This window comes from Suillus bovinus (genome assembly GCF_016758785.1).
Source record: "Suillus bovinus strain UH-Sbo-P2 chromosome Unknown EDB93scaffold_2, whole genome shotgun sequence".
NCBI lineage: Eukaryota > Fungi > Basidiomycota > Agaricomycetes > Boletales > Suillaceae > Suillus > Suillus bovinus.
In genome coordinates, this window is record NW_024542058.1 from 908,345 (window position 1) to 934,196 (window position 25,852).

A 25,852-nucleotide genomic window follows, 5' to 3' on the forward strand; every position below is an offset into this window, starting at 1 on the left:
TACAAGGTGTCACAAGCTGCCACAAGACCACACAAGGTGTTACAAGACATCACAGATCTTACAAGCTTGACAGACATATAATAAAATATTACACCAATGCTTCTAAGCTTATTATAGTCTCTACTGGTGTCCTTAACCTACTATATGTCATTGTAATGACTGAAAATATAGTTGAGATATGTACCATTAACTTGATTGAACCTCCTATAAATACTAAAATTGCAATATCTCCTGATCCTGTGGACCAAATTTGATGAATGTTGGATCATATTAAAGCCCTGATTTTGCTGCATAAAACAGGATACAAAGTAAACAAAGTGTTCAAAAAATGGCTGAGATATATCCTAATCTTCATTGTACAAGGTCTATCATCCCTAAGTGAAACAGGATTTATATATATTAAATATAGTTTATCATTCAATTACATATCCCTGTGAACACCCTTAGACTCATCTCCATCTGCTTCTCATCTACAACCTCCAAACTTCCAAACTGCCACCCATTCCTTCCAACAGCAACAGCTCTACATAAGGTTCACCTTGCACTCACACCTCATGTTATTGTATCCTGTCCAGAGGCAGACCCAGAAGATTTCTCATGGCACCTCAAGATATCTTCACCCCCCTGCCCCCACCATCACACAAAACAGAATCAACAAGGCAAATTATCTAATCCCAACATGGATCCCATTCCTATTCGAAGGACAACTGAGCTCAAATCAATTTCTGATGCAACAAGTAGTTCGTCTCCACCGTGCAACAACCTCACTTCCCATCAGAGGGACACACCAGCAAACTGTCAATTATTCAACCACAGGAAGGATGATCCCATAAGATTTGCGGTCCTGGCCTGTCCATCATCAACTAGTAGCCGGCCTCCACCTACACCCAAGTCATCAGGAGACTATGTCTCTGCATCCTTGACTTCCTCATACTATCACTTACTACACCTCCATGATGGTCCATTGTTTCATAAGTCACACTCATGTCATGAATAGTAACAGCCAGTCACACCCGCCAAATTCACAGTCCGTTTGGCAGACATTAAGAAGTTCGTGAGCAACTGACTACTAAGGACACTACTAGTAAGTCTGTGAGCTACAGTACATACGAAGAATTAGTATATAGCTATAGAACCATTAAATGAAATTTTTTTACGCTGTGTCAAATGATGCTGAAAGCTTGGGAATGTAGTATGTGGATGTAGGTATTGATACATACTAGTACTAGGTGGATTGTAAAGTCTGTGACTTGAATGCGGGGTTGAGCGCGTGGTTGACTCGAATTTTAAACTGCTGATGCTGTAACTACTAACGGCACTTGCTCATTTGAAATTGCCCTCAAGAAGTCCCATAAATCTTGGCTGACTGGCGCACTCAGGATTTCCTGCAAGATAATCTTTAATTCATCCTGTCAGTTCCATCATTGTCCCATCTCTGGGTAGCGAAAGAGCACCGGCAATAGTGATGAGGTTGCAATGAAATGCACTGTTAAATTTAATGTCCAATGTTGGCAGCCATGGCAGGTGACACCAGTCCGTGATTTTTGCTGCTGTCATGCTAAAAACACGATCTCCACCATTTCTCAACAGATTTATTTTGTTTCACTTGTAATATGCTAGTATAGTGTGTAGAGTATACTCAGTGAAGTAGCTAAGTAATGACTTTGAAATTGAGTGCTGTAGACAAAAATCACAAAATAGTGGACCATCACAGAGGTGTAGTAAGTGATAGTATGCTCACTCATTGACCTCAAGCTTCACCCTTTCATCTGGAATGACAGATAATTCATCTGCATTGTCTGCATTATTCGATAGCAAGCCTCATGAAGATGCAAGCAATAATGTGTTCGCCGTTCAGCTTAAAAATCTGTACCACAACATATCCACCTTAGAAACAAAGATATTAAATGAAGACCCTGATGATCTCGTAGATGAAGGCTGCATTGTTTGACAAGGACAAGGATGCGAAGTTAGTGACAAAGACCTCCAGCAACAAAAATGGACGAAGCTAATCTCAGACCATAAACAGTAAGTAGTTTTTCAGTGGAGATCTCCCTTGCACCATTCATTCCAATCTGGCTGGCTCAAGGGTCTAGGTGATCTTGCATGCTATCACATGGCTGTGGCACATTGATCATTGATAATAGTTGGACACAGTATGTATTGTACTAGTATAAATTTGCTTTTAATTGGACTCAATATGTCTTTATTAATGCTGGTTGTGTGTATCAGGGTTTTGATCATGACTGCGGATACGTAAAAATGCTGGAGGTGTTATTACATCGGACGTCAGGGTAGGCATCACAAGCATCATTTAAAGTGCCATGGGCGACTAACAATCTTGTGTCATTGTCTTACCCTCTGACAGAATCATCATTCAAACTCTTGTGAAGACATGTCGCATGTCACTATGAGCACTACACACCCAAGCTCAGACATGGAAAGTGACTGTGATGCTCTGGGTGGCGATCCAGAACATATTTCTATACCTGGCCCCAGTGCGTCTAAAGGAGAACTCTTGGAGGTAAGAAATCTTCAATCTGTCTAAGTATTTACTGACTTGATTTGCTTCAGACTCTCAAAGCACTGCAAGCCCAAATGCAGCGGCTTCAAGCAGAGAACAAGAGTATCAAAGAGGAGAATAAGACGCTGCACACTGACAAGCCCAAATAGAAGTGACGTGCCAATGCACACCATGAGTTTAGCATCCATGAGGACACCATTACCATATATGCCCACAATTATGGTGTGATGGTTGAAATGTTTCCTAGCAGTGAACTCCTCAACAAGAAACGTCCAGCATCTCCAACTGCTTTCAATAGCTCCAAATGATATGTGACTGCAGCCACAGAGGAATCTGCATTCTTAGATGAACTTTATTGTCACTTCCCTGAATTGCTCCACAAAGTCATGGAAAGCTCTTACTTTAGTGATCTGGTATGTCGAATTTTCACTTGTTCACTTGCTATATCACTGACACAACAACATTCTTATTGTAGGTACTGAAAAGTATTCCCAACACCTGTGCTAATGAAATCAAAAAGCTTTGTGGCATTGCTGGTGATATATTTGGCCTTTCTGCAAAATATTTCACCAATCCTCAATACGACAGAGCGTCTGTCCCCAAAATCTGACAGCTACTTGGTGTTACGTCCGCTTCAAATGTGGTCTACAAAACTTTTCCCCCAGTGCTATTTCCGAAGTTGATAGAAGACAAGTTGCTTAAGACCGTGTTTGGAAATTGGGAGCTATTGGCTCGAGTGCATCTATACTACTGTTAAGGTGTTGATTATCTGACATTTTTTGGTGATGACACTACTATCTAGATTTTGAAAGCTTCGTTGCGTGGAGTTGCCTCACTCCATCAAGAGTTGAGTGGTGGTGGTGCCCATACTAACACTCTCAAATGGAGTGTCCACCAAATCACACCAGGTGTTACAAGAACACCTAGACGCTTGGGCCCCTACTATTTTTCTCCTAATCCTCCTCGTATCAGCCCTCGCATCATACCCTTACCCCGACCTTACCCTTGTCATCCTTGTCATCCTCGCATTCCCTTTCGCCCTCTACCTGTCGCTTCAGCAAAGCCAGTACATTTGGCCGGATCCTTTCGCTGACAAAGCATACCCATGCTCCGTTTCACCACCTGACTGATCCTGTGGACAGTCCCCTTACCCTTACCGTCTGGACGGTAACCTATGAGATGATGCATGATGCATCCCCTTTACCCCATTTCCCTTTTATGATCTCTGACTCAGTACACAGTCGCACATGCGACTTATACTTAGATCCGCAGCTGCACGATCGTGCCCCTGTGCGTTTCACTTCTTATTTCGATCTTTGACTCACTTTCTTATCTAGCACGTTCTACCTCGACCGAACGTGCCTTCCTGTTATAGTCATACCCTTTACCGATTGCCTCTCCCGGTAGTACGAGTTATCACCCACTAATACGTCTCCTGTCCTCTATATAAACTCGCTACCATGTACCATATTCCCTAACTTGAATCTACTTGGTTCTTGACCTCCTACTCTCACCAGAGTGATCCTTCTGCCTCGCCAGCAGTCTATATTCTATCTTCTTATCTGCTCTTCGTGGATAAGCCTATAGTCTCGATCTTTACTCATCGACTTCGTCGACGAGCAAAGCCCCTGTTAACTAGTCGGACTTCTGTCCTTCTAAATTAACGACGATCCTTACGATTAACCTTCGGGTGTCGTAAGCCTAGGCCGATATAGCTTATCGTCTCGCGCCCACGTGACATAAGCTACCCGATTTGGACATAGGCGTCAAATCGTACTTGCAGAAGACACGCCAAGTACGACCCCTAACCTTGGGCTAGCCCAAGGACGTCCACAGACCATTGACGACACAAGCTCTGTTTGAGCGTCGCCAACAGATACCATCCAAGTCGTAACACCAGGGTCAGTAGCGTGGGTGGCAGTCATTGTAAGGCAACATTTTAATTACATGTTTTTCGAGTCCTCTGAGATGTATCATTGCAGGTAGTCTTTTTACTGTCACCAGACACCAAATTTTTGAGCAGCGGCACTGGAAAGAAATCCAACATCGGTTACTGGAATCTCTTCCACCTCTACAAGAAAGTCCTCATAACTAAGTGGGCTACAAAGCACATTGCTAGCATTGTCACCAGCATCAATCATTACATTTTCAAAGCCGCAAAAGCTTCAGCCTTTGATTCTGCCGAACAAGATGATCATGCAGATGCAATCAATCACGTACTTGCAGTGCTCGATATGGACAGTGATTCTGAATCAGATGCCAAGTTTAACAATCCTGTCGAGGACCCCAAGGCTATTCATAATATTGGTCAGAGTCTATCAGCCTTTACTGAACCTGATTCTACCACCAGTACCAACACAGGAGATTCAGAGCTCTGGAATTCACATGTTTCTGACCCGGATATTTTAGGAGGTGAAGATGTTGAAGGGTCAATCAGCAACAGTGGATGAGGGCAGGGAAAAATGAGAGAGAGGAAGGCAGCAGCTTCTGGAGGCACAGTTCGTCGAGGACAGTCTCACAAATAGTCACAGTAATATTTCTTTACATTGTCACTACATACTCTGGTCATGTTGACAGTGGTCTTATGTTTGCAATGGATATCAAATCATTATTAATGCTCACTGGCAACCTTTGAATCAAAATCAATACATTAAAATAATTCAATCGGAGTTTAAATGCAAACATTCAGACTTTACAACTAAATTTCAACTGCACTCTGTCTCTCTTTCTTAATCTCTCCTGATGCTTAAATGGTCATTTTGATCGTCCTTCAATAGACATTTGCACCTCCAGTCAGCCATTTTGTCAACAGAATCAAGGTAAGCACCCTGCACCCTGTCTTTTATCAACCATTGTTTTTCATGGACACCATATTATCACAGGATTCAGCCAAGACCTGTCAATGGACTGTTGACGTTCAAATTTTCCTTCAACTCGAATGAACCCAGTGACCTCATTGTTGGTGTGTCCTCTGCAACACTTTTGGCTCTCTGAATCTAATATTTTGCATGTTGTTGTGTTGGCGCCGCTCATCCCTGTTTGCAGAATCTGTCCCATCGGTCCAGGTGTTTTAAATTCTGTTGTATTAATCATTACCAACACTAATGACTGTTACTGCTAATAGCTGATCCAACGTCTCTCTGCCCAATCAACAACTTGTTACAGTGCACTGGGTGTTCCAAATGGACTTTGTGCAATGCTCAACTATTAGTTTCCAGTCTCATTCTCGGGGTATATAGAATTTCTACTAGGGTATTACTGTAACTATTAGTAATTGTAAAATGTATAGTAATTTAATTATCCACCCAATGAAATGAATAATACCTGCCTCACAATAAATTTTCAAAGATTGCATCCTCATTTCAAAGCTGTGTGTATATATCAAAATTTACGTCATAATGTCATTGCAAAGACAATTACAATGACAGTGGTGCTATGGAGCACGTGATGCAATGATGATGACAATGACTTGCTCTGATTGCAACCGTCATTTAAATGACGACTCTATTATAGCAAACTATTTAAAGACTTGTTCTGCATTTGGGCATTGAAACCCATTGTCGGGCACGTTCAAGCTAGAAACAATCAGAAAAGCAAATTTCTGATAAAAAAAATCTCACCACAACAACACAGAGCACGATAACGCTGTCCATGCCTTTACCCAAGGCAAGCTCATCAGTATATAATGCAGGGACATCAGCATGATTGACAATGGCGCTGAGATGAGTGGATGCGATCATTCGCAGTACAAACACTGATAGGTAAGCTGTGTCCTGTGATATATTGTCTGGGTCCCCATACATGAAGGCATAATTCTGGAGGAGTTACTTGGCAATGTTGGTGTTTGGTGCATCTGTGATGCGTGAGCAAAAATCAACAATGATGGCAAGTGCTGTGGAACCAATGTTGCTCCTCCACTCTGAGAGTCACTGTTGCACCTAAAACAGTGTATGAAAGATGCAGCACAAAATATATCAAACAAACTTACTACTGCAAATACTGCACCATTCATATTTACTTTGTATTTGACGTCAGGGTATACCATACCAAAAATCTCCTGTAGTGCATCTGCCATCGTGGACTCAGGTATTTCCCATGGATTAGGCTGACTTCCAGCCCAGAGAAGTGTGGTAGACAAGAAAGCCTTCACCCACTTTGAGTCAGCAGGTATGGGAAGATCGTTGTTGCGATATTGACCATGGGGCTTGATGACCTCTTGTGCAGCAGTCTTCCCAGCATTTGATGGGACTTGGATGCTGGGGGGAGGCACAACATCATCATAATAGCCTGCCAGGACCTGAGTGGAGGGTGGAGGCATGAGATTGTTGTCATCGGTAACCTTGGAGGCTCTGGAGTGCCCTTTCTTCAATTTTTTTGGTGGGGGAGGGGTAGCGCTCTGAGATACAATGGTAGATGCATCAAATATACAAAATGAGTTGGTTATGTAAGAGATAAAAGAAACACATACTGATGTAGTCTTGTAAGGGGTATATTCCTTCTTCTCTGAGTCAATGATGGCCTCAGACAAGAGACTTGTCATTTCCTGTGAATCATCAATCAAATGTCAGAATCATCCATCACCTCGGATGCAGTCTTGTCAACAAAATATGCAACATCATCCAAAGCCTTATGCTTGATACCACCAGACTCTGCAAAATAAGTTATCTGCTCCAGCTCAGAGTCACTCTCGCTAGTGGGAACAATTACAGTAGACTTTTAGAATTCAGGTTAGTCCTTGAACAAAATGGTTCATGGAAACAATGTCTTACTCTAGCTGCCTGTTTTCCTTTCTTCTGAAGTGCAACTGGATGCCATTCCAAAGCATCAGAGCCATCAAGGCTATCATCACTAACCATCAGGACATTGTCGGTAGATTCAGAGAATACATTGAGTTTGGTTGGCTGCTTCTTATTGATGGCTGCAGATTTGATCTTAGAACTAGTGTTAGTACTAGTGGTAGACAACACTGATGAGGGTGGAGTGGAAGCAGCTTGAGATGCAGAATAGTAGATGTCTGATTTGAGACTGGTTGTATCAGACTTTGGGTCAGCTTGTGGTGGGACATTGTTGACCCAGCTATCAATAAAACTGCTGAGTGACGATTTTTTAGCCGTCCTTGAAACCGCACATTTAATAAAGAATAGGGTTGACTTGGTGAGTAAAAACATTGGAAAGCAAGTGTGTTGACTCACGATGCCACATTGTTGCCTTTATTGTTACTGATGGCACGTGCATCTGAAGCAATATTATCAGCCTTGAATCCGGAATGGGCCTCTAGGTAAGTGTTACTACTCCATGTGGACAACTAGATGATGAAGATGCACTCTGCCGATGCAAGGCACATAGAGAGGCTCTTGTCGGGGAGGATACATTTGGTGTGAATATGCTGCGGCATGAGTTCAGTATTGTTGGAGATGTTGTGGTACACTTCATTCAGTTGCTGCAAGTGCTCACAGGACTTATTTATGTTCAGCCTTTTACGAATGACTTCCCTCATGCTGATATCCATCAACTCATCGCCCCAGATATCCTGCACCAAATCATTAAAGGCTGTTTCAAGGATCATCTTGTTGTGTGGATGGAAAAATACCTCCATTGTATCCATGGGAAAAGGAAGGCTGAACAAATTATGGATGACATAGACCATCATCTGGCTGTTACTGCCCCATTTACTGGCTTGCAACATTTTCCACAGGGCTGCGGATTCAAACAGTGGACTGGGGATGACTTTAAAGTGCTCATGAAGGTATGTGTATGTTTTCAATTGACATGAGACTCAACTGATAAAACATATGTTCGATGACATCTAGATATATCTACCTGCAATGGAAGGCCACGTACCAACAGACATTGTCTGTACATTTCGTGCATTCTTGGAGTTCTGCTATCTCATCTGAAAGAATGTTATTATGGAGGACACAATCTTGCAAATAGAGGATGCCCTTCGCCGGTTTCACCACTATCGTCCAATATTCCTAAAGCTCAGCATTGTTCCTACATTCTCGCTCCCACACCAGCATGCGATAAAGCATTACCCTGACCTTATCTGTCTTTTTGGAGCACCAAACAGTCTCTGTTCATCAATGACAGAAAATAAACATATTAAAGCTGTAAAGCAACCATGGCGCTGGTCCAACAGGTACAATGCACTCAGACAAATGCTTGTGACAAATCAGCGACTCGACAAACTTGCAGCATTGCACGTAGACTTTACCAAACATGGTATGCTCAACAGTACATGTCTTAGTGATGCTTCAAGCATGAAAGGTCAGTGAATAGGGATCACATTATTATTCCTTTGCTGATTTCAATTATGTCATGTCGATGATCCAGGCGATAACTTGAATGAACCTATGAATGACATTCCCAAGACTATTCAATCCAATGCTGCCGATGACAACGACAATGACAGACTTGATAATGGTGAGATCGATGATGGGCCAACTGAGATTGAGGCTCATGTGCAGCTTGCTCAAACATGTCATATGTGGTTTGATGCATCTGTTATTAAATAACTTATAATTATATTAGAATAAAACCATGCTTGAACTGTGGTGGCACTTGCTATTGAGCTTGTCAGGACCAATGGATGATTTGTCCGAAGGCATCCAATGGTCTGTTGTCAAACTGTCAAAGAGTTTATTGCAATCGTCATGAAGAGATATTGGTACCTGATATATTTTCTCTCTAGCTCAATACTTAAGATACCAGATGCCAGATAACGCACCTCAGTCTTTCTCCCATTGACTGAGGTGTATATCAATCTTCTTTACTCTACGATGCATGTACTTAGTTATCTTTACCTGCAGACTCGTCACCTAGTTTAACAGGTTATGAGCCCTGCTTAAAGCAGACAGCTCTCTTGACTCTTGACTCCACTGCACGATGCCATTCTCAGACTCTCTATCTAAAACTGAAAAATATCTGCATGAGAAGCTCAGCCTTGATGGACCTAACTACTCTCAATGGGCGACTGGCTTCAAAATGTGGGCAGGAGGCCTTGGCCTCTGGCCCCACATCAACAGCAATAAAAAAGAGCCATCTCCACCAGCCTCACTCTCAGATCCTGACCAAAATATCCTTCACCAGGAGAAGCATGCTGAAAACATGAAAATGTTCAAGCAATGTCATCTCCTTGCACTCAGCACCCTCTTGACAGCCATTGATGCTCAAGATTTTATCTACCTATGAGACACGGATGATCTGCAGGTTGGATGGGATGCACTCACAACCAAGTACCTACCACAGAAGGCCATTTGTTTCAACCAGTACTTAGACCACCTCTTTGCAATCCCTAAAGCCAATGACAGTGTAACGATCTCACAGGCACTTCAGGCACTTGCTGTTCTGAAAGCGGACCTTGCGGCACTCACTGACAATTCCCAATCCACCACTATGACACTGGCTGTCACCGCTTCACCTGCAGCTACAGTACCCCAAAATGACTACAAAATCCCTGATGGAATCTTTGTACACATCCTCTTCTGAGCACTACCTGATTACTATGATCCTTTCCGACAGATGCTCGTGAACAGCATCACATCACTTGACTTTAATGATGTTGTTAACCGACTGAAGACTCAGGAACTGCATCATGCCAGTACAGGTAGTAGCACTGAGCATGTTGTCATGCTCACTGGGCATCGAGGAGGCAGTATGCTACAGCAAAAAGGAGACCGGGTCCCCCCAAAGGGCTTTGATGAGGCTAAAGGAGATGGATGGATTATGGGTTGGCGCCTGAAATGCGGCCACTGCTCTAAGGCTGGGCATGTTTGGGTTCAATGTCATACATGGCACTCCAAGGACGACAAACCGCTGAAGTCAGCATCACTTCCCCTTCCCCAACCTTCCACTGATGCTGACACTCACTTGGCAGGGACAGCTGATGGCACCACACACCCTCCGGCACATCTCACATTGGGTGACCTCTCACTGCACTGTCTTGCCTGAACCTATTCATGTGACACTTGTGGACAATCATATTGTATTTGCCCCTGGGTGGAGAACAGTGGACCTTGTGCTGCACCATGGTGTGAATAAGACAAAACATACCTTAGAATTCCTCCATGTTCCTGACTTACGCTGCACACTCATCTCAGTCTCTATGCTAGCATCTGCCCGCATATCATTTGTCACTACTTCACAAGGAGGGCAACTTCGCTCCAATGATGGTACAGGTGCCTGGTTGGCAATGGTCTCTGTCCGTCGTGGACTCTATCTCCTTGATGCTACCTATGCTGCGTCCACTCCCCCAACCACTGTCGCGACTGCAATGCTGGCCACCAAGTCTGTATCACCCTCTGGCTTTTCACTGACCACCTGGCACCATCATCTTGGGCATGCCAGCTTCTCTACCATCCTGAAGGCTGCAGGATGTGTCTTCAGGCTGCATCTTGATCCCACCACTTGTCATCCACCCGCGTTGGGTGGTGACACCATTGCCTGTGTCTCCTGTACCATGGATAAACAGTGCCGCCTGCCTTTTCCCTCATCGAGCCATCGAGTGGGTGCCATCGCCGAGCTGATTCACTCAGATGTCTGGGGACCGGTCAACATACCTGCATCCACCGGTGAATCATACTCCATTGCTTTCACTGATGACTACACCCACTACTCTGTGGTCTACCTCATGCATCATAAGTCTGATACCCTAGATTGCTTCAAGCACTTTCTGCCTTGGATTGAAACCCAGTCTGGGGGTTGTGTTAAGCATCTTCACAGTGACAATGGTGGGGAGTATGTTTCTCATGAGTTCACGTGTTACCTCACAGAGCATGGGATTGAGCATGAGACCACTATGCCCTATACCCCTCAACAGAATGGGGTTGCTGAGCATGGCTACCAGATGCTAGTCACCTGCACACTGAGCAGCCATCACCTCAGCGGTTTCCTGCACTCATTCTGGGAGTGGGCTATCCTCAACTCCACACATACCCAGAATATTCTCCCATTCTCTGCACTTGATGGCAGGACTCCCTTTAAAGCCTTTTATGGTCGCCAGCCAGACATTGACTACCTCCGCTCTTTTGGTGCGCTTGCCTATGCTCATGTCCCTGATGATGTGCGCCCCAAGTACTCATATGTGTCACGCCACTGTTTTCTGCTTGGGCATGTTCAGGGTGCTGGTGATGTCCTTTGGGATCCTGATTCCAAATGTGTTGTGCGCTCACGCCATGTCCTTTTTGATGAGCAGATCTACTATGGCATGCCCTCTACATCCCCTCTTACATCACTCTTGCCTGACCAGTCTCTACCTGCTGCTGCTAAGCCCCCACCACGCCCATGTAATGATCCCCCCCCTGGTGTGTTGCCATTGTCAGTGGGAGCTGCAGCACATGCTCCAGTTGGTGAGCCGCTGTAGCGATGGTCGCGGCATTGGGCTCAAAACCATGTATTTCCATACTCGCGCCAACACCTGAAACATATGCGCACATGTCCGAGCCACTCCATATCGGATCCGGCGCATTGGACCTTCGGACATCACATCGGCCGATCGCACTTCGCGCGCACTTGTCCATCCCATGTCCTGTCCATCCGAACTAGCCTCACTAGGTGTGTAGTTATTTTCGTGCATGTTTTCTGACATTTGTACCGCGTTATTACATGTCCGCAGCACCTTGTGTCTTATTACATAGGACATCGGACCCAAAATATATCGCTACTATCTTCGCCTGTAGTTTTCCGAATTTCTATGTACTTACTTAAATACTCTGTAGTGACCCATAGCAATCATCATCCAGTAGTTAGGGGCTGTTTCCTGACTCTGCAGATCACCCAGAATATTCTCATAGTTCTTAGTTGCATTGCGAAATATTACCATTTGTTCACCGTCATACTCTGTCACTCGTTATACTCGCACATACCGCTCGCAACCTGACACTCGTTATAAAGTTTCCAACTCATTATTGTGAAGTCCAAAAGTCCAAAATCTCGGACATCGCACTTTGGCTTTGGACATTGGATAAGTACCTTCAGACATCATCGGATTACCTTCGGACATCGTTTCGCACCATCAGACATTTTGTTATTTGCATTACTGACACATTCTTACTACTAATACCAATTAGCAATCCCTTTAGGATCGAACGCACTTGCTCTGCAAGTATAGCAGCATAGGTCATGCTAAAGATCTACCTAAATATTTGTTGTCTAGGTAGTACGATTTCTGCTGAGCCCAGCGGAGATCAGCTTTCTACACCGCCATGCTTGAATCCTGCCAACACTGCCATATCTGCAGCTTCAATGGGAGGTCACGATACACCGGACACTAACCAAGATCCACCACCTCCTGCTGTTGCACCTACTGCACCTGCTCAACCCAAAACTCTCGCACCTACTGCACCTGCCCAACCCAAACCTCTGTGTCGAGGCTCCTGCAATCATACCACACTGCACAGCAATCCCTCAGTGGCCATCTCAACTCGGCGTGTCCCAGTTTCTGAGCGATGGACCTATGAACCTGTTGAACCCCCAAGATGTGATGGAATCCCTGACCATACCGAATCTGCCATGCACACATCCACAACTCAGCTGAATATCCCAAAGACTATCTGCCAAGTGCAGCTATCTCCTGAATGGCCACAATGGTCTGAAGCCTGCAAGTCTGAACTCAAATCCATGCATGATCTGAATATGTACCAGTTAGTTCAGCTCCCCACAGGCCACAAGGCAATCAGATCATGCTGGGTCTTCACCATCAAAATGGACGAGAATGGTGACCTCATTCAACATAAAGCTCGCCTAGTTGCACAAGGGTTCACTCAGGTCAAAGGCATGGACTACACTGAGACGTTTGCAGCTGTTGCCAAGTATGATATGGTCCAAATTCTTTTAGCACTTGCAGAAAAGTTCAACCTTGAACTGGATCAGATGGACATACGCACTGCATTCCTCAATGCCGACCTCAAGGAAGATATCTATCTCGCACAACCAGCTGGTTTTGAAGATGAAGAACATCCGGATTGGGTTTGGAAGCTCAACAAGGCACTGTATGGACTGAAGCAAGTGGGCTATGAGTGGAATCAGACACTCAATGAATATCTGCACAAAGAGGGCTTCAAGTTCGTATGAAGCAAAGCTGACCACAGCCTGTATGTCCTACACGAAGGTGATAAAGTCATATGGCTCATTGTGTATGTTGATGACATGCTGGCTGCATCTAACTGCCACACCTACCTTGACAACTTCAAACAGCAGCTTCGACAACGCTTTGACTTAACAGATCTCGGTCCAGCTCATCACTTCCTCAGCATGCACATCACTCGAGACTGCGAGAAGCACATCCTTATGATCAGTCAAAAGTCCTACCTGGAGAAGATCCTTGAGAATGCCAGAATGTCGCAATGCAGGCCAGTTGGTACGCCAATGACTCCTGGGCTCACTCTGTTATGACTTGGATGGTATCTGTTGGCGACACTCAAACAGAGCTTGTGTCGTCAACGGTCTGTGGACGTCCTTGGGCTAGCCCAAGGTTAGGGGTCGTACTTGGCGTGTCTTCTGCAAGTACGATTTGACGCCTATGTCCAAATCGGGTAGCTTATGTCACGCGGGTGCGAGACAATAAGCTAAATCGGCCTAGGCTTACGACACCCGAAGGTTAATCGTAAGGATCGTCGTTAATTAGAAGGACAGAAGTCCGACTAGTTAACAGGGGCTTTGCTCGTCGACGAAGTCGATGAGTAAAGATCGAGACTATAGGCTTATCCATGAAGAGCAGATAAGAAGATAGAATATAGACTGCTGGCGAGGCAGAAGGATCACTCTGGTGAGAGTAGGAGGTCAAGAACCAAGTAGATTCAAGTTAGGGAATATAGTACATGGTAGCGAGTTTATATAGAGGACAGGGGACGTATTAGTGGATGATAACTCGTACTACCGGGAGAGGCAATCGGTAAAGGGTAAGACCATAATAGGAAGGCACGTTCGATCTAGGTAGAATGTGCTGGATAAGAAAGTGAGTCAAAGATCGGAATAAGAAGTGAAATGCGCAGGGGCACGATCGTGCAGCTGCGGATCTAAGTATAAGTCGCATGTGCGACTGCGCACCGAGTCAGAGATCAAGAAAGGAAACAGGGCAAAGGGGATGCGTCGTGCATCATGTCATAGGTTACCGTCCAGACGGTAAGGGCAAGGGGACTGTCCACAGGATCAGTCAGGTGGTGAAACGGAGCATGGGTATGCTTCGTCAGCAAAAGGGTCCGGCCAGATGTACTGGCTCTGCTGAAGCGACAGGTAGAGAGCGAAAGGGAATGCGAGGATGACAAGGATGACAAGGGTAAGGTCGGGATAAGGGTATGATGCGAGGGCTGATACTAGGAGGATTAGGAGAAAAATAGTAGGGGCCCAAGCGTCTAGATGTTCTTGTAACACACTCTCCAGAAGAGTGCTTGAGCATCTTCTGAGGAAGAGGCTAGCACTATTGCATCGATCCCCTACCGCAAAACTCTTGGGGAGTTGAACTATGCAATGTGAACTTCCCATCCAGACATAGTGTACCCCATCTCATGTCTCTCTCAGTACATGGAGAATCCTAGTATCGATCATCACCGCCAGCTCAAACATCTCCTATGGTATATCCGTGGCACAGCAGACCTAACACTTGTTTTTGGGTCATCAGACTGCGGGCTTGTTGGTCATTCAGATTCTGATTATACAGCAGATCAAGATGACAGCAAATCCACCAGTGCATATGTATACACACTGTTCAGAGGACCTATCAGTTGGAAATCTCAGAAACAATCTGTCGTTGCTATGTCTTTGACTGAAGCAGAATACATTGGCCTTTCAAATGTGTCACGAGAGGCCCTGTACCTAATACAACTCTTACATGATTTCCATCTTGATCCTGCGCTCTATGACCCTGTGTTACTGTATGGCAACAACCAGGCTAGTATCGCACTTTCAAAGAACCCAAAGTTCCATGAAAGAGCAAAACACATCCAGGTCCATTACCATCTTATTCGCGACCTCGTCGACACAAAGAAGCTTGAGCTCCAGTACAAACCTACATCAGAAATGATAGCAGATAGCCTGACAAAGGCACTTCCGCACCATGCAGGTGTGCACCATCGAGAAGAAATGGGCCTTCGACTAGTGGAGAATCTATCAGATACCTCGACGAGTGGGAGTGTCAGGACCGATGGATGATATGTCCGAAGGCATCTGATGGTCTGTCATTGAACTGTCAAAGAGTTTATTGCAATCGTTGACCTGCACCAAACTGGTCCGGTGCATGACCGTGCGGTGTTAGTGAATATTTTTCGGGAATTTTGCATGGAATGAATTTTGTGTTATTTGGCTCGAAGATGACTCAGCTAGATTCTCATGCATCTGAAGCTTCCATGAAAAATACTTTCCACATATGTTTGTTTGCGGGAACTTCCAGGAAACTTTAAATACATATGTTACCCGGTTTTGCTTTATGACATATGCTACGTCTCTAAATAACATCAAATACAAACAAGTTTCAACATATTATGTAAACCATGTTTTCTTACCACAGTCAGCTGATCTATGACTAAGCCTGACAAATCATGTTCACCTATGTACGATTTACACGGGTATTATGATCTATGACAAATAATGGAGTATATCTAGGTATGTGAGAAAACGAAAATTGAATATACCTAGGTACGCGGGAGTAAATTAGCACAGCCACGTAGATTTGTCTATATAAGGACCTCTGTTTTGGCCTGAAATGCAATCAATCTGACTCCCAGAGTCACTCTTAATAAAATTGCGAGTGAGGTTTGTGTGTGATCAGCATCAGCAACAACCACAAAGAGTTGTTCAACATTGTTAGGTACATTGATGAGACAGTAGGAGCCATTGAGCTCACTGTGCTCAACAACCTGCAAGGCCTGGTTTTTTTGTTTTGAGAAGTCTCTTGTTTTTCTGAGTGTTTGTGTTTGTGTGCGCGTGTCTCTGTCTCTATCTCTCTATCTGTTTCTCTAGGTTTGGGATCTATTTCTTTTAAGTTGGGAATCTATTTCACTCTAGTCTGGGATCTATTTCTTTTATCTCTGTTTCTCTAGGATTGGGATCTATTTCATTTTGTCTGGGATCTATTTCTTTTAGTTTGGGATCTATTTCCTTATCTCTGTTTCACTAGTCTGGGTTCTGTTTCACTCTATCTATTTCTTCAGCTCAGGATCTGTTTCACTCTATCTGTTTCACTCTCTCCACCCATTGAAGGCTAACAGTCTGAGTGCTTGTTTATTGTTGTGTCACTAATGTGTTATAGATTTTAGCAAATATATACTGAGTGTTTGTTTCTTGCTGCTGATACTAACGTACTTTTGATTGTAGCGAATACACTCGAGCCTTACCTTTGAATTCTTTGTGTTGTCTCTACGTCCGCTAAAGGCTCAGAGTAGCTTAGTGGGGAGACTTCAGGAGTTGATTATTGTCTGCTTGACCTCACACATCTGAGTAGTATACTGAGCCAGGATTGTTATTTGTCAGATAGGCTTTAGCTATTGAATAGGGGACTTGGTATTGAAATCCAAAGACGTCCGTTTCTGATTCTGTTTAATACTCATTGTGAGTTCCTTGGCAGCAGATTCAATATTAGGCTAAGAGTTCTACGGAAGCTTTTGACAAGTCTTGACCTTTGATCCTACCTGTTTGCACTGTGGGAGTGACCAATACAGCTTCGCACGATTGTTTCATAGTAAGTTTAGAATATAGCACCATTGATTGTGCCTAGTTTTAGTTATCATTTCTGTTTAGCACCAGTGATTGTGCTTAGTCTTAGTTTTGTTTCTGTTTCTTGTTTCTTTTAGTCAACACCATACCGCTGGGTTGACTAGTGTTTCTATACTGATATCGTAGAGTACCTTTGTCTGACCGTAGCTTGGATATACTGACAGGCCACCCACAAATGACCACGTTATCAGTCATTGGGATTTGTCTGAATCACTGACCGTGGAGATATTTGATTTTGTAGGTGTTCATCTATAGATCATCTATCTAAGAAGACATCGTCATGAAGGGATATTGGTACCTGATATATTTTCCCTCTAGCTCAATACTTAAGATACCAGATGCCAGATAACGCACCTCAGTCTTTCTCCCGTTGACTGAGGTGTGTATCAATCTTCTTTACTCTACAATGCACATACTTAGTTACCTTTACCTGCAGACTCGTCACCTAGGTCTGCTACTTATTAATATCAGTCTTTCTCCCGTTGACTGAGACTCGTCACCTAGTTTAACAGAGCTCTCTATCATGCACTTACAAGAACTCATTGGGAGCTTTCTGTTTGAACAGCTTCACCCTCACGACACTTGTGACCATGCTACTATCCCAGCTGACAGCTTCCTTGTCTACAATGGGAAAGTCTCAGTAGTCAATTCAGCATCATCAAGATTCTATGCACCTAGCAATTTAAGTGGGGTTGGAGGGATGTGAAGAGAACACATTCAATCCTGCCCAAAATGGAGGAATGCACATGCCTGCTATGATTGCGTGTTTATCAATTCACAACCGGAACTTAACAGAATGCAAGGACTTGCAGTAGTGTGTGTACTATGCTTCTTTTCATTCAAAGACAAGTGGGTCCTATATGAGTGTGCTGTTGTTCATTGGTTCAATGTCATCGGTGATGCTCCTGATGAAGACATGGGCATGTGGGTAGTTCAGCCATCCTTCAATGATCACTCTCCAGATATTTCAGTGATACACATTGACACAATCTATCATGCAGCTCATCTCCTTCCCATTTACAGTACTGATCCCATCCCTCATCATCTCAAATTTTATCACTCTTTAGACCACTTCTGTGCTTTCTATGTCAACAAATTCGCGGACCATCATGCATTCAAGATTGCATTTTAATTGCTCCCTCCTGTATTCTCCTCACCCAGTTCAGAGGGTTTTAATCTCTGCATTTGAAATCTCCCTTCGACTTGCACATATGTGGGGTGTCAATCATTTTGTTCCCCCTGGCTCAGTGCCATTGAAAACTTATGAGATTCTTAGTTGTTACCATTCATGTTGTAATGATGGTCTTCACTGTAGAGATTTGCACTATTGCAGGTCTGCAACGCATTATACTTCAGTGCATACCACCCATGTTCGCAGCACCAACTCACAGCATCATTCCCTAGCTTTTTCCCAGCTATGTCCATATCGGGTGATGCTTTCCCGTGCATGCGACCCTCGCACATCGCTCGCTTTCCCACGCTTTCATCGCCCTATCATCCAGGAGCATCCAGGAGCATCCAGGAGCATCCACCCACTGTCCAGCAAGTCTCCCTGGTATGTATTTTTGCTTTTATTCAATATGGCAACATATTAGAGCATGGACCCTGACTTACATACCTTATTACATACATTATCTCACACTTGGCTCACTTAGCGAGACACATATATAGGTCTGCATTTTTCACCCTTACCACATTACACCACTCCTTACCTTAGTGGAGTTCCCTCATGATGTCCATAGCCAGATTCAGAATTTATTAGCAGTCTTTTGTTTTCATTGAGCCCTCATTTATTGCTCATTGCATTTCGCATTTTCGCATTTTTGCTATTTCGCATTTCGTGTTCCCACGCCTCGCGCGCACATCGCTCGCTTCACACAGCCGCTGTGCGACTGTGGATTTGTCTTCTTTGCTTCCCCTTGGATCAAACGCGCTTGTCCCTGCAAGCATAGCAGACTAGGTGTCACACTGATCACTATATCAGCTTCTTGTGTCCCTCCCCTTGCATTCACCATTTGACCTAGAGCTGAGTTGATTCACCTCCATTGCGCTGAGCTCAGAACCAGCATTTTCAATACATATGTCAAATGCTACTCATTCCAAGTCATCTGCAACATGTCTGAATCATTCCTAAACATGTCTGACACATTTCCGCACATGTCCAAGCCTTTCCGCATCAGATCCGACACACTTAACTTCAGACTTTCACACTTTCCATCAGACATTGTTGCACATCATCGGATATTGTCGCACCTATGTCCAGTCACATCCTGCTAGCCCCTACTAGGTGCACACATGGTCTTATCTTCTTTGCTAACAGTGTAGACACTGTTATTACATGTTTTCCCATAGTCCACAGTACCTCGTATCTTATTACATAGGACATAGGACCCGAAAATTATCACTACTACCTTCGCCTATAGTATTCCAGATTTCTACATACTTACTTAAATACTCTGTAGTGACCTGTAGCAATTATCTACCGGTAGCTGGGTCACTTTCAGAATATTTTTGTAGTTCTTGATGTATTTGCGAAATATTACCATTCTTTCTCAGTCACAAACCCATCATTTGTTATACTTGCGATACCGCTCACAACCCGACACTCGTTACACAGTTTCTGACCTATACTCGTGAAGTCCGAAAGTCCGAAATCTCGGACATTGCACTTTGGCTTTGGACATCAGATAAGTACCCTCAGACATCTTTGGATTACCTTTGGACATCATTTCATAGCTTCGGACATTTGTTATTTGCATTACTGACCCATTTTACTACTAATACCAATTAGCAATCCCTTTAGGATCGAACACGCTTGCTCTGCAAGTGTAGCAGCATAGGTTGTGCTGAGATCTACCTAAATATTGTTGACTAGGTAGTACAATTTCTGCTGAGCCCAGCGGAGATTTACTCTTTACAGTGTACTAATATATTTGTCAAAAAAATGACTTCATTCACTTTCGCATCTTATACTACAACATTGATTTGAATCAAGTTTTCAAAAAGTGGTATCAGTAGAATAAGTAACATCAGAGGTTTCCTTTTTTTACTTAGCGACTTTTTTGAAAGACCAATAATATGAACCAGACCGAAAAGGGAATGTGAGATATTGCTGATGTATTAAAGGAGTAGGATACAGGTATAGCATGGTAATATTACAACAGTAGGGATAAAAGGTAAAGGAAACAACTAAATTCAAGGGTGACTCAAGGAAGGAGCTACTACAGTAAAAGGAGACACAATGAGGGCCAGTGGAAAGAAGAGCCAGGGAGCCAGGAAGGGACCATAAGGAAGGACCAGGGAGCCAATGAAGGACCATAAGGAAGGACTGGGGACCCAGGGAGGAACCACAAGGAAGGGCCAAGGAGCCAAGGAGGGACCATAAGGAAGGACCAGGAAGCCAGGGGAAACCATGAGGAAGGGCCAAGGAGAGACCACAAGGACGAGCCAAGAGGATTTGAAAAAGAGTCCTTGCGAGAGACTAATTTTAGTGATGTTCTGGCCCGGCTTGGGCTCAAAGCCGCAGCTCAGGCTTAGGAAAATTAGAGCCTGAGCTGTGAGCCCAAGCCGGGGGCTTGAACCCAATAGGCTGATGTCACATGGCAGGCAGTTGCAGAGGATTAGGCAGGTTGGGAGTGGGCAGTGCACCTTGTTTGTCTCCTCAATGACTTTCTTTCACTCATTCCTCTTCTGCTTTCTCTTTTCCCCAGCACCTTCCTTTCTCCTTCGCCAAAGTGTCATCCGCATTCGCCTTAGCCACGCCAACAAATGTTGGCATGTGCTGGGTGCATGTGCTAGATGCTAGTTGTTGCTGGAGTGGGGTAGTGGTTGCAGCAGGTGGTGGTGGACCGTGATGTTGGCGGGAACAGCAGCACGCTGGTCATTGTAGGCTGTAGTAGGTAGATACAACACAAATACACGTACCATATATAAAAAATCAAACATGATTCAAAAAAAGATAATGTTTGCGAAGGCAGCGAAGCTGAAGCGCCAGGCAAGACTGTATTGAAGGTGCATGGATTGCTGAATGTTTACTTTCAAGACCAGGGTAAATATCAGTGAGCTTTATAACATGACAACGACGACTCACTGTGATTTTATTCTGACATACCTCATTGACTGAGAAGCTGATAGTGATTGCCAGATGACAACATAAAAAGAAACATATACACCAAAATAGATCGGTACAAAGCCACGGCTTGGGCCAGCGGCTTAGGCTTCGCAAAATTGAAGCCTGGGCCAAAGCCCTGGTCAGGCCGTGTCCTAGGCCTGGGCTGGGCCTGGCTCAATCAGGCCCGGGGCTTGAAGCCGAGATGGAACATCACTAGCGAGAGTATGTGCAGCTGTGACACTAGCAGTGGTAATGAACCAAGTGGAAACTCAGTTGAAACTTCAAGTGAAAATTTCAAACAGCTTACCTAAGTGTTCCATAAGCATACAGGATTGTTGACAACACTGGTGCAAGCGGTGGGTTGAGAAGCTAATGGTAGGTAGCAGTGGCCACCCAAGACCATTTTTTGTCACTATGGTAAGGATGTTGTATTTTTCTATCTATTGAGGATCACACTTGCAAGCCATGACATATTCCCAACACAATTGTGAATGTCTTATGCCAATTTGCCAATGCTTATGTATCACTTTGTCTAGCTTTACCCTTACATACAATTTGGTAGATTTTCAATCTGATCTTACCAAATTAATCTTGGAAAAGCATCGTCTCGTCAATTTCGTGATGGAGCTGTTGACCCATCAACTTTGGAAAGGGCTATAATACAAATATGATTGGTTAAGAAACGATGCCTGTGCATAGTATGTATGAATGGTATCGTAGGGGTAGGTTCCATGTGCGGATTCATCAAAGATTCCTTCGGAGATTCTAATGGGCTTAGTAGCCTTAGTCATTAATAGTGCTTCTTCTCAGGTTTCCTAATTTGGACGAAGTTAGGTCGGCCCAGGCGGCACTCCCTTGAAGTACTCTCCCTTACAGCTTACCTTTGCTCTCAGATAGCTATTGTTCTTTCATACACAGTGACGGCGTTCAGCGCCTCTGCTCTCGCGGGATACCGCTATACCTCTTTCATTAGCCACCAACCCCTTATCATGGCCTCAGATAAATCTACGCCGAGAAGGACAGTCGAGGACGACGAATCACGTCCATATATAATAGTCAGCGATATCGGCAAGGGAAGTTTTGCAACCGTTTATAAAGGATACCACGAGGTGTGTGCAAGTTTTGTCGTTTATCTAGCTTTTTGAAACGATGTGGCACTTGCAGGGAACTCATCACCAGGTCGCCATCAAATCCGTGCGACGAGATATACTTACTGCGAAATTGTTTGATAACCTGCAAAGCGAAATTGAGATTTTGAAGTCGTTATCTCATCGCCATATCACGAAGTTGATTGATATTGTTGTGAGTGACTTTTCATTATCTACGTACAACCATCCTGTACTATGCTGCGTCCCGAAAGCGGCAGAGATACTTGCAGTCCTATTCAATCATTCTTATTTCCTCCCACTTTTATCCAAGCCTATATCATGAATTGCTTGTCATTATATCCTTATGGCGCTTTTCTGATCACCTGATTTTAGCGCGCAGAACGCAACATATACCTTATCATGGAGTACTGCGCTGGTGGCGACCTAACAAATTACATAAAGAAGCGCGGTCGCGTTGAGGGGCTGGAGTACGCGCCCTCACTAGGAGCTGCTCTTCAATATTACCCTCACCCGAGAACGGGCGGTCTAGACGAGATTGTCGTGCGGAGCTTCCTGCGTCAGCTCGGTGAGAGATGGTAGTTCCTTTATCTTGCATTGATCTGAACTTTGCAAAGCACGCGCTTTAAAATTTCTTCGACAACGAAATCTTATTCATAGGGATATCAAACCCCAGGTATGTTCGTTCGGAAAATACGAGGTGTCTAATATCTCATTGTCTACAGAATCTGCTCTTGAATCCCGCATCACCAGAGGAACTTGCAAAGGGCCACCCTTTGGGCGTTCCAATACTCAAGGTCGCTGATTTTGGGTTCGCACGCTCACTCCCAAACGCTATGATGGCAGAGACCTTGTGTGGTTCTCCGTACGTTCCCCTACTATTGTAACGGCTCGACTTAACCACCATGATTTGCAGTCTTTATATGGCTCCTGAGATTCTGCGATACGAGAAATATGACGCGAAAGCTGACTTGTGGAGTGTTGGTGCGGTGTTGTACGAGATGTGTGTTGGAAAACCACCTTTCCGGGCTCAAAACCACGTTGAACTCTTGAAGAAGATCGAACATTCCAAAGGTGTCAAATTCCCAGATGAGGATCCTGCACGTATATCTTCTCATCCTTCCACTCCACCTACAATAAAGACAGAAGAGCCTACGCCTGTCCCGGTTGACATTAAGGACTTGATTCGTACCTTGCTCAAGCGGCAGCCTGCCGAGCGTGCTAGCTTTGAGGAATTCTTTAAGAGCAGAGCACTCGCAAAGTCCAAGTTTCCTCGTCCTGCACCCGAAATGCAGTCACAAAATACGACGCAAGCAGAAGACGAAGAAGTCGACGAAATCCTCCCTGGACAGATCCCTGAGCACCATAGGATCATTCCACCAGAAGTGCTCGATCCGAAGGCTATGATTCCACCCAGTAAGTTCCATTTCCGGAGAAGAGACACTGCAGTGGAGGAGGTGTCTGCCATCCCTCCTCCGACGAGGTACGGGCCCTTGACGACATTTTGAACATGTTGATGATCTGAAAATGAATCACACAGCCCATCACCTGAAAGAATGCAGACGACGACTACCAAAATCGATCGAATACGAACTGCCTCGAAGCCACCCGATCCTGAAAAGGAAAAGGCGGGTCCGAAACTACTTGCGAATGAAGGTTTCATTCCAGAAGAGTCAGAGGAAGATGGTCTCATCCGGAAGGAGTACGTTCTCGTCGACCCACGTACAGCCGAATTTCCTCGTGCTATTGATGGTGAGTCATATTCCCTGTCATCACTTTGTAAGCTGACCTATCCTCTCAGAATTAAACAGTGCACGACGACCGCTACGGGATCGGCGTATTCCCTTATCACCTCTTGCCGGCGAAACACGTCCGCCAGATCACACAGCATCATCACCATCGGATTCCCCGCTATCCGCACCCATACCAACATTCCCACCGCCCCCTCACCCTCTTGCCCCCCCACTGTCATCATCACCCACGCGCGCCGCTACAAACGCTTTGAGTCGTGCCCTCTCTCTCGCCTCCCGCAAGCTATTTGGTACATCGACACCCAAATTACCTACTTCTCCCGGCTCCAACCACTACCACAAGTCTTCGTCGCCTCGGCGTCCACAACTCATTCTCCGGACTCCCTCTGAAACAGAAACGGAAATAGACCCAATGGAAGACGAGCTTCTTGCTGATCTAGAAGAACTTGCGCAGAAGACAGATGTCCTCACGCATTGGGCCGATGTGATGTATGAGGGCGTCAAGGCTGCACCTGAGAGTATGTATCCCCTGCCCTCCTGTATGCTAAGCTGACCTTTTGCAGAGCCACTACCTGATCTAACGAAGTTTTTACGACGTGAGGGCGAGTCTGAGAAATTTGCAAAGCAACGGCACAAGGCAGATCGGGCCACCGAAGACAATGCTGTGACATGCGTTGCCGTCTACATACTCCTCATGTCTTTCTCCCAGAAAGGGATCAACAAGCTGAGGAACTTCCAAGAGCACCTACGGATGCGCCACCCTGATGGTGAATTCGAGGTGAGTGAAGGGTTTGATGATGGTATGTTCTATCTCCGCCTTCATAACATAGTGCTCACATGGTGAACGAAGCTCTATTGTGGTTCAAGGAGCGCTTCATCAAATGTAGTGACCGAGCTACGCTGGTGAAGACGTGGCTCCCAGTGCAATATGATGGCCCTAAGATATACCTCGATCAGTTGATCTATGACCATGCCCTGCTTCTCGTACGCACTTACCTTCATATTGTGGACTGTTGTTCACAGCCCGTTTATAGAGTCGTACCGCGGCTCGTAAGGAACTCCTCGACGAAGCAACAGCCCCAGACGAATGCGAGAAGTTATACGAGGAATCGCTCTGGTGCCTGTACACACTGCAAGATGACCTTCAAACTGAGAATCCTTTCGTGGAAGAGGACCGTGCTACCATCGCAACCTGTACGGATTTTGTTTGTTTGTAATGCATACCAACTTGGAACTGACAACATGTTAGGGATCACGCGAACGAAGCTTCGTCTCATTCGGTGTCGCGCACGCATGGGCATGAACGACAGAGATCGGTTACGAGATGCGCTTGCTGATCAGAATCTTGTGGATGCCCGGTATCCTCCACCATGGGACCCTCAAGCGGTACAGCAGTTGCAACAGCAGCAGCTCCAACAAGCTGCTGCGTCACATTCATAGCGAGCATGTTGCAGTGTAGACTGCTTGTACTAGTGATACTTTGGTTAGTGTCCACTGTCGTCTAGATCCTCTTGGTTTTTTTTCTGGGCATTTCTATACCCTACTCTTTTGTTTATTGATGCATTATCTGCACGAACATCTTCTGCACTGCTGTATTTTAATGGTATTTTATGTATTGCATGCCATTACCCGTCTACATGTATATGCACAGGAC

The 25,852-nt window shown here is 44.8% G+C and overlaps 7 protein-coding genes across 7 annotated transcripts; all 7 read left to right on the forward strand.

Annotated features, from left to right (window-relative positions):
- Nucleotides 1-2,410: 2,410 nt before the first annotated feature.
- Nucleotides 2,411-2,673, forward strand: EDB93DRAFT_1245303 (uncharacterized protein; the record flags this gene model as incomplete). The annotated part of the gene is made up of 2 exons (XM_041452304.1): nucleotides 2,411-2,524; nucleotides 2,575-2,673. 2 exons carry the CDS (start codon nucleotides 2,411-2,413, stop codon nucleotides 2,671-2,673), a joined length of 213 nt encoding a protein of 70 aa, XP_041313243.1.
- A 1,833-nt stretch (nucleotides 2,674-4,506) lies between these two features.
- On the forward strand, nucleotides 4,507-4,776 carry EDB93DRAFT_1052513 (uncharacterized protein; the record flags this gene model as incomplete). Its single annotated transcript, XM_041444706.1, has 1 exon — nucleotides 4,507-4,776. A coding segment is annotated over one exon (270 nt), but the record flags the coding sequence as incomplete, so codon positions are not given.
- Nucleotides 4,777-6,175: 1,399 nt separating this feature from the next.
- EDB93DRAFT_1237593 (uncharacterized protein) lies at nucleotides 6,176-9,271 on the forward strand (the record flags this gene model as incomplete). Its single annotated transcript, XM_041451435.1, has 4 exons — nucleotides 6,176-6,190; nucleotides 7,998-8,270; nucleotides 8,425-8,791; nucleotides 9,243-9,271. 4 exons carry the CDS (start codon nucleotides 6,176-6,178, stop codon nucleotides 9,269-9,271), a joined length of 684 nt encoding a protein of 227 aa, XP_041313245.1.
- Nucleotides 9,272-9,409: 138 nt separating this feature from the next.
- EDB93DRAFT_1245307 (uncharacterized protein) lies at nucleotides 9,410-10,474 on the forward strand (the record flags this gene model as incomplete). Its single annotated transcript, XM_041452305.1, has 3 exons — nucleotides 9,410-9,650; nucleotides 9,717-9,994; nucleotides 10,046-10,474. 3 exons carry the CDS (start codon nucleotides 9,410-9,412, stop codon nucleotides 10,472-10,474), a joined length of 948 nt encoding a protein of 315 aa, XP_041313246.1.
- Nucleotides 10,475-11,420: 946 nt separating this feature from the next.
- Nucleotides 11,421-11,600, forward strand: EDB93DRAFT_1068661 (uncharacterized protein; the record flags this gene model as incomplete). Its single annotated transcript, XM_041444939.1, has 1 exon — nucleotides 11,421-11,600. A coding segment is annotated over one exon (180 nt), but the record flags the coding sequence as incomplete, so codon positions are not given.
- Nucleotides 11,601-18,026: 6,426 nt separating this feature from the next.
- Nucleotides 18,027-18,362, forward strand: EDB93DRAFT_1075068 (uncharacterized protein; the record flags this gene model as incomplete). The annotated part of the gene is made up of 1 exon (XM_041445139.1): nucleotides 18,027-18,362. One exon carries the CDS (start codon nucleotides 18,027-18,029, stop codon nucleotides 18,360-18,362), a length of 336 nt encoding a protein of 111 aa, XP_041313248.1.
- Nucleotides 18,363-22,330: 3,968 nt separating this feature from the next.
- On the forward strand, nucleotides 22,331-25,638 carry EDB93DRAFT_1245309 (kinase-like protein; the record flags this gene model as incomplete). The annotated part of the gene is made up of 12 exons (XM_041452306.1): nucleotides 22,331-22,450; nucleotides 22,506-22,643; nucleotides 22,823-23,015; nucleotides 23,065-23,123; nucleotides 23,173-23,312; nucleotides 23,364-23,930; nucleotides 23,988-24,199; nucleotides 24,249-24,716; nucleotides 24,762-24,998; nucleotides 25,049-25,182; nucleotides 25,233-25,392; nucleotides 25,448-25,638. 12 exons carry the CDS (start codon nucleotides 22,331-22,333, stop codon nucleotides 25,636-25,638), a joined length of 2,619 nt encoding a protein of 872 aa, XP_041313249.1.
- Nucleotides 25,639-25,852: the final 214 nt, after the last annotated feature.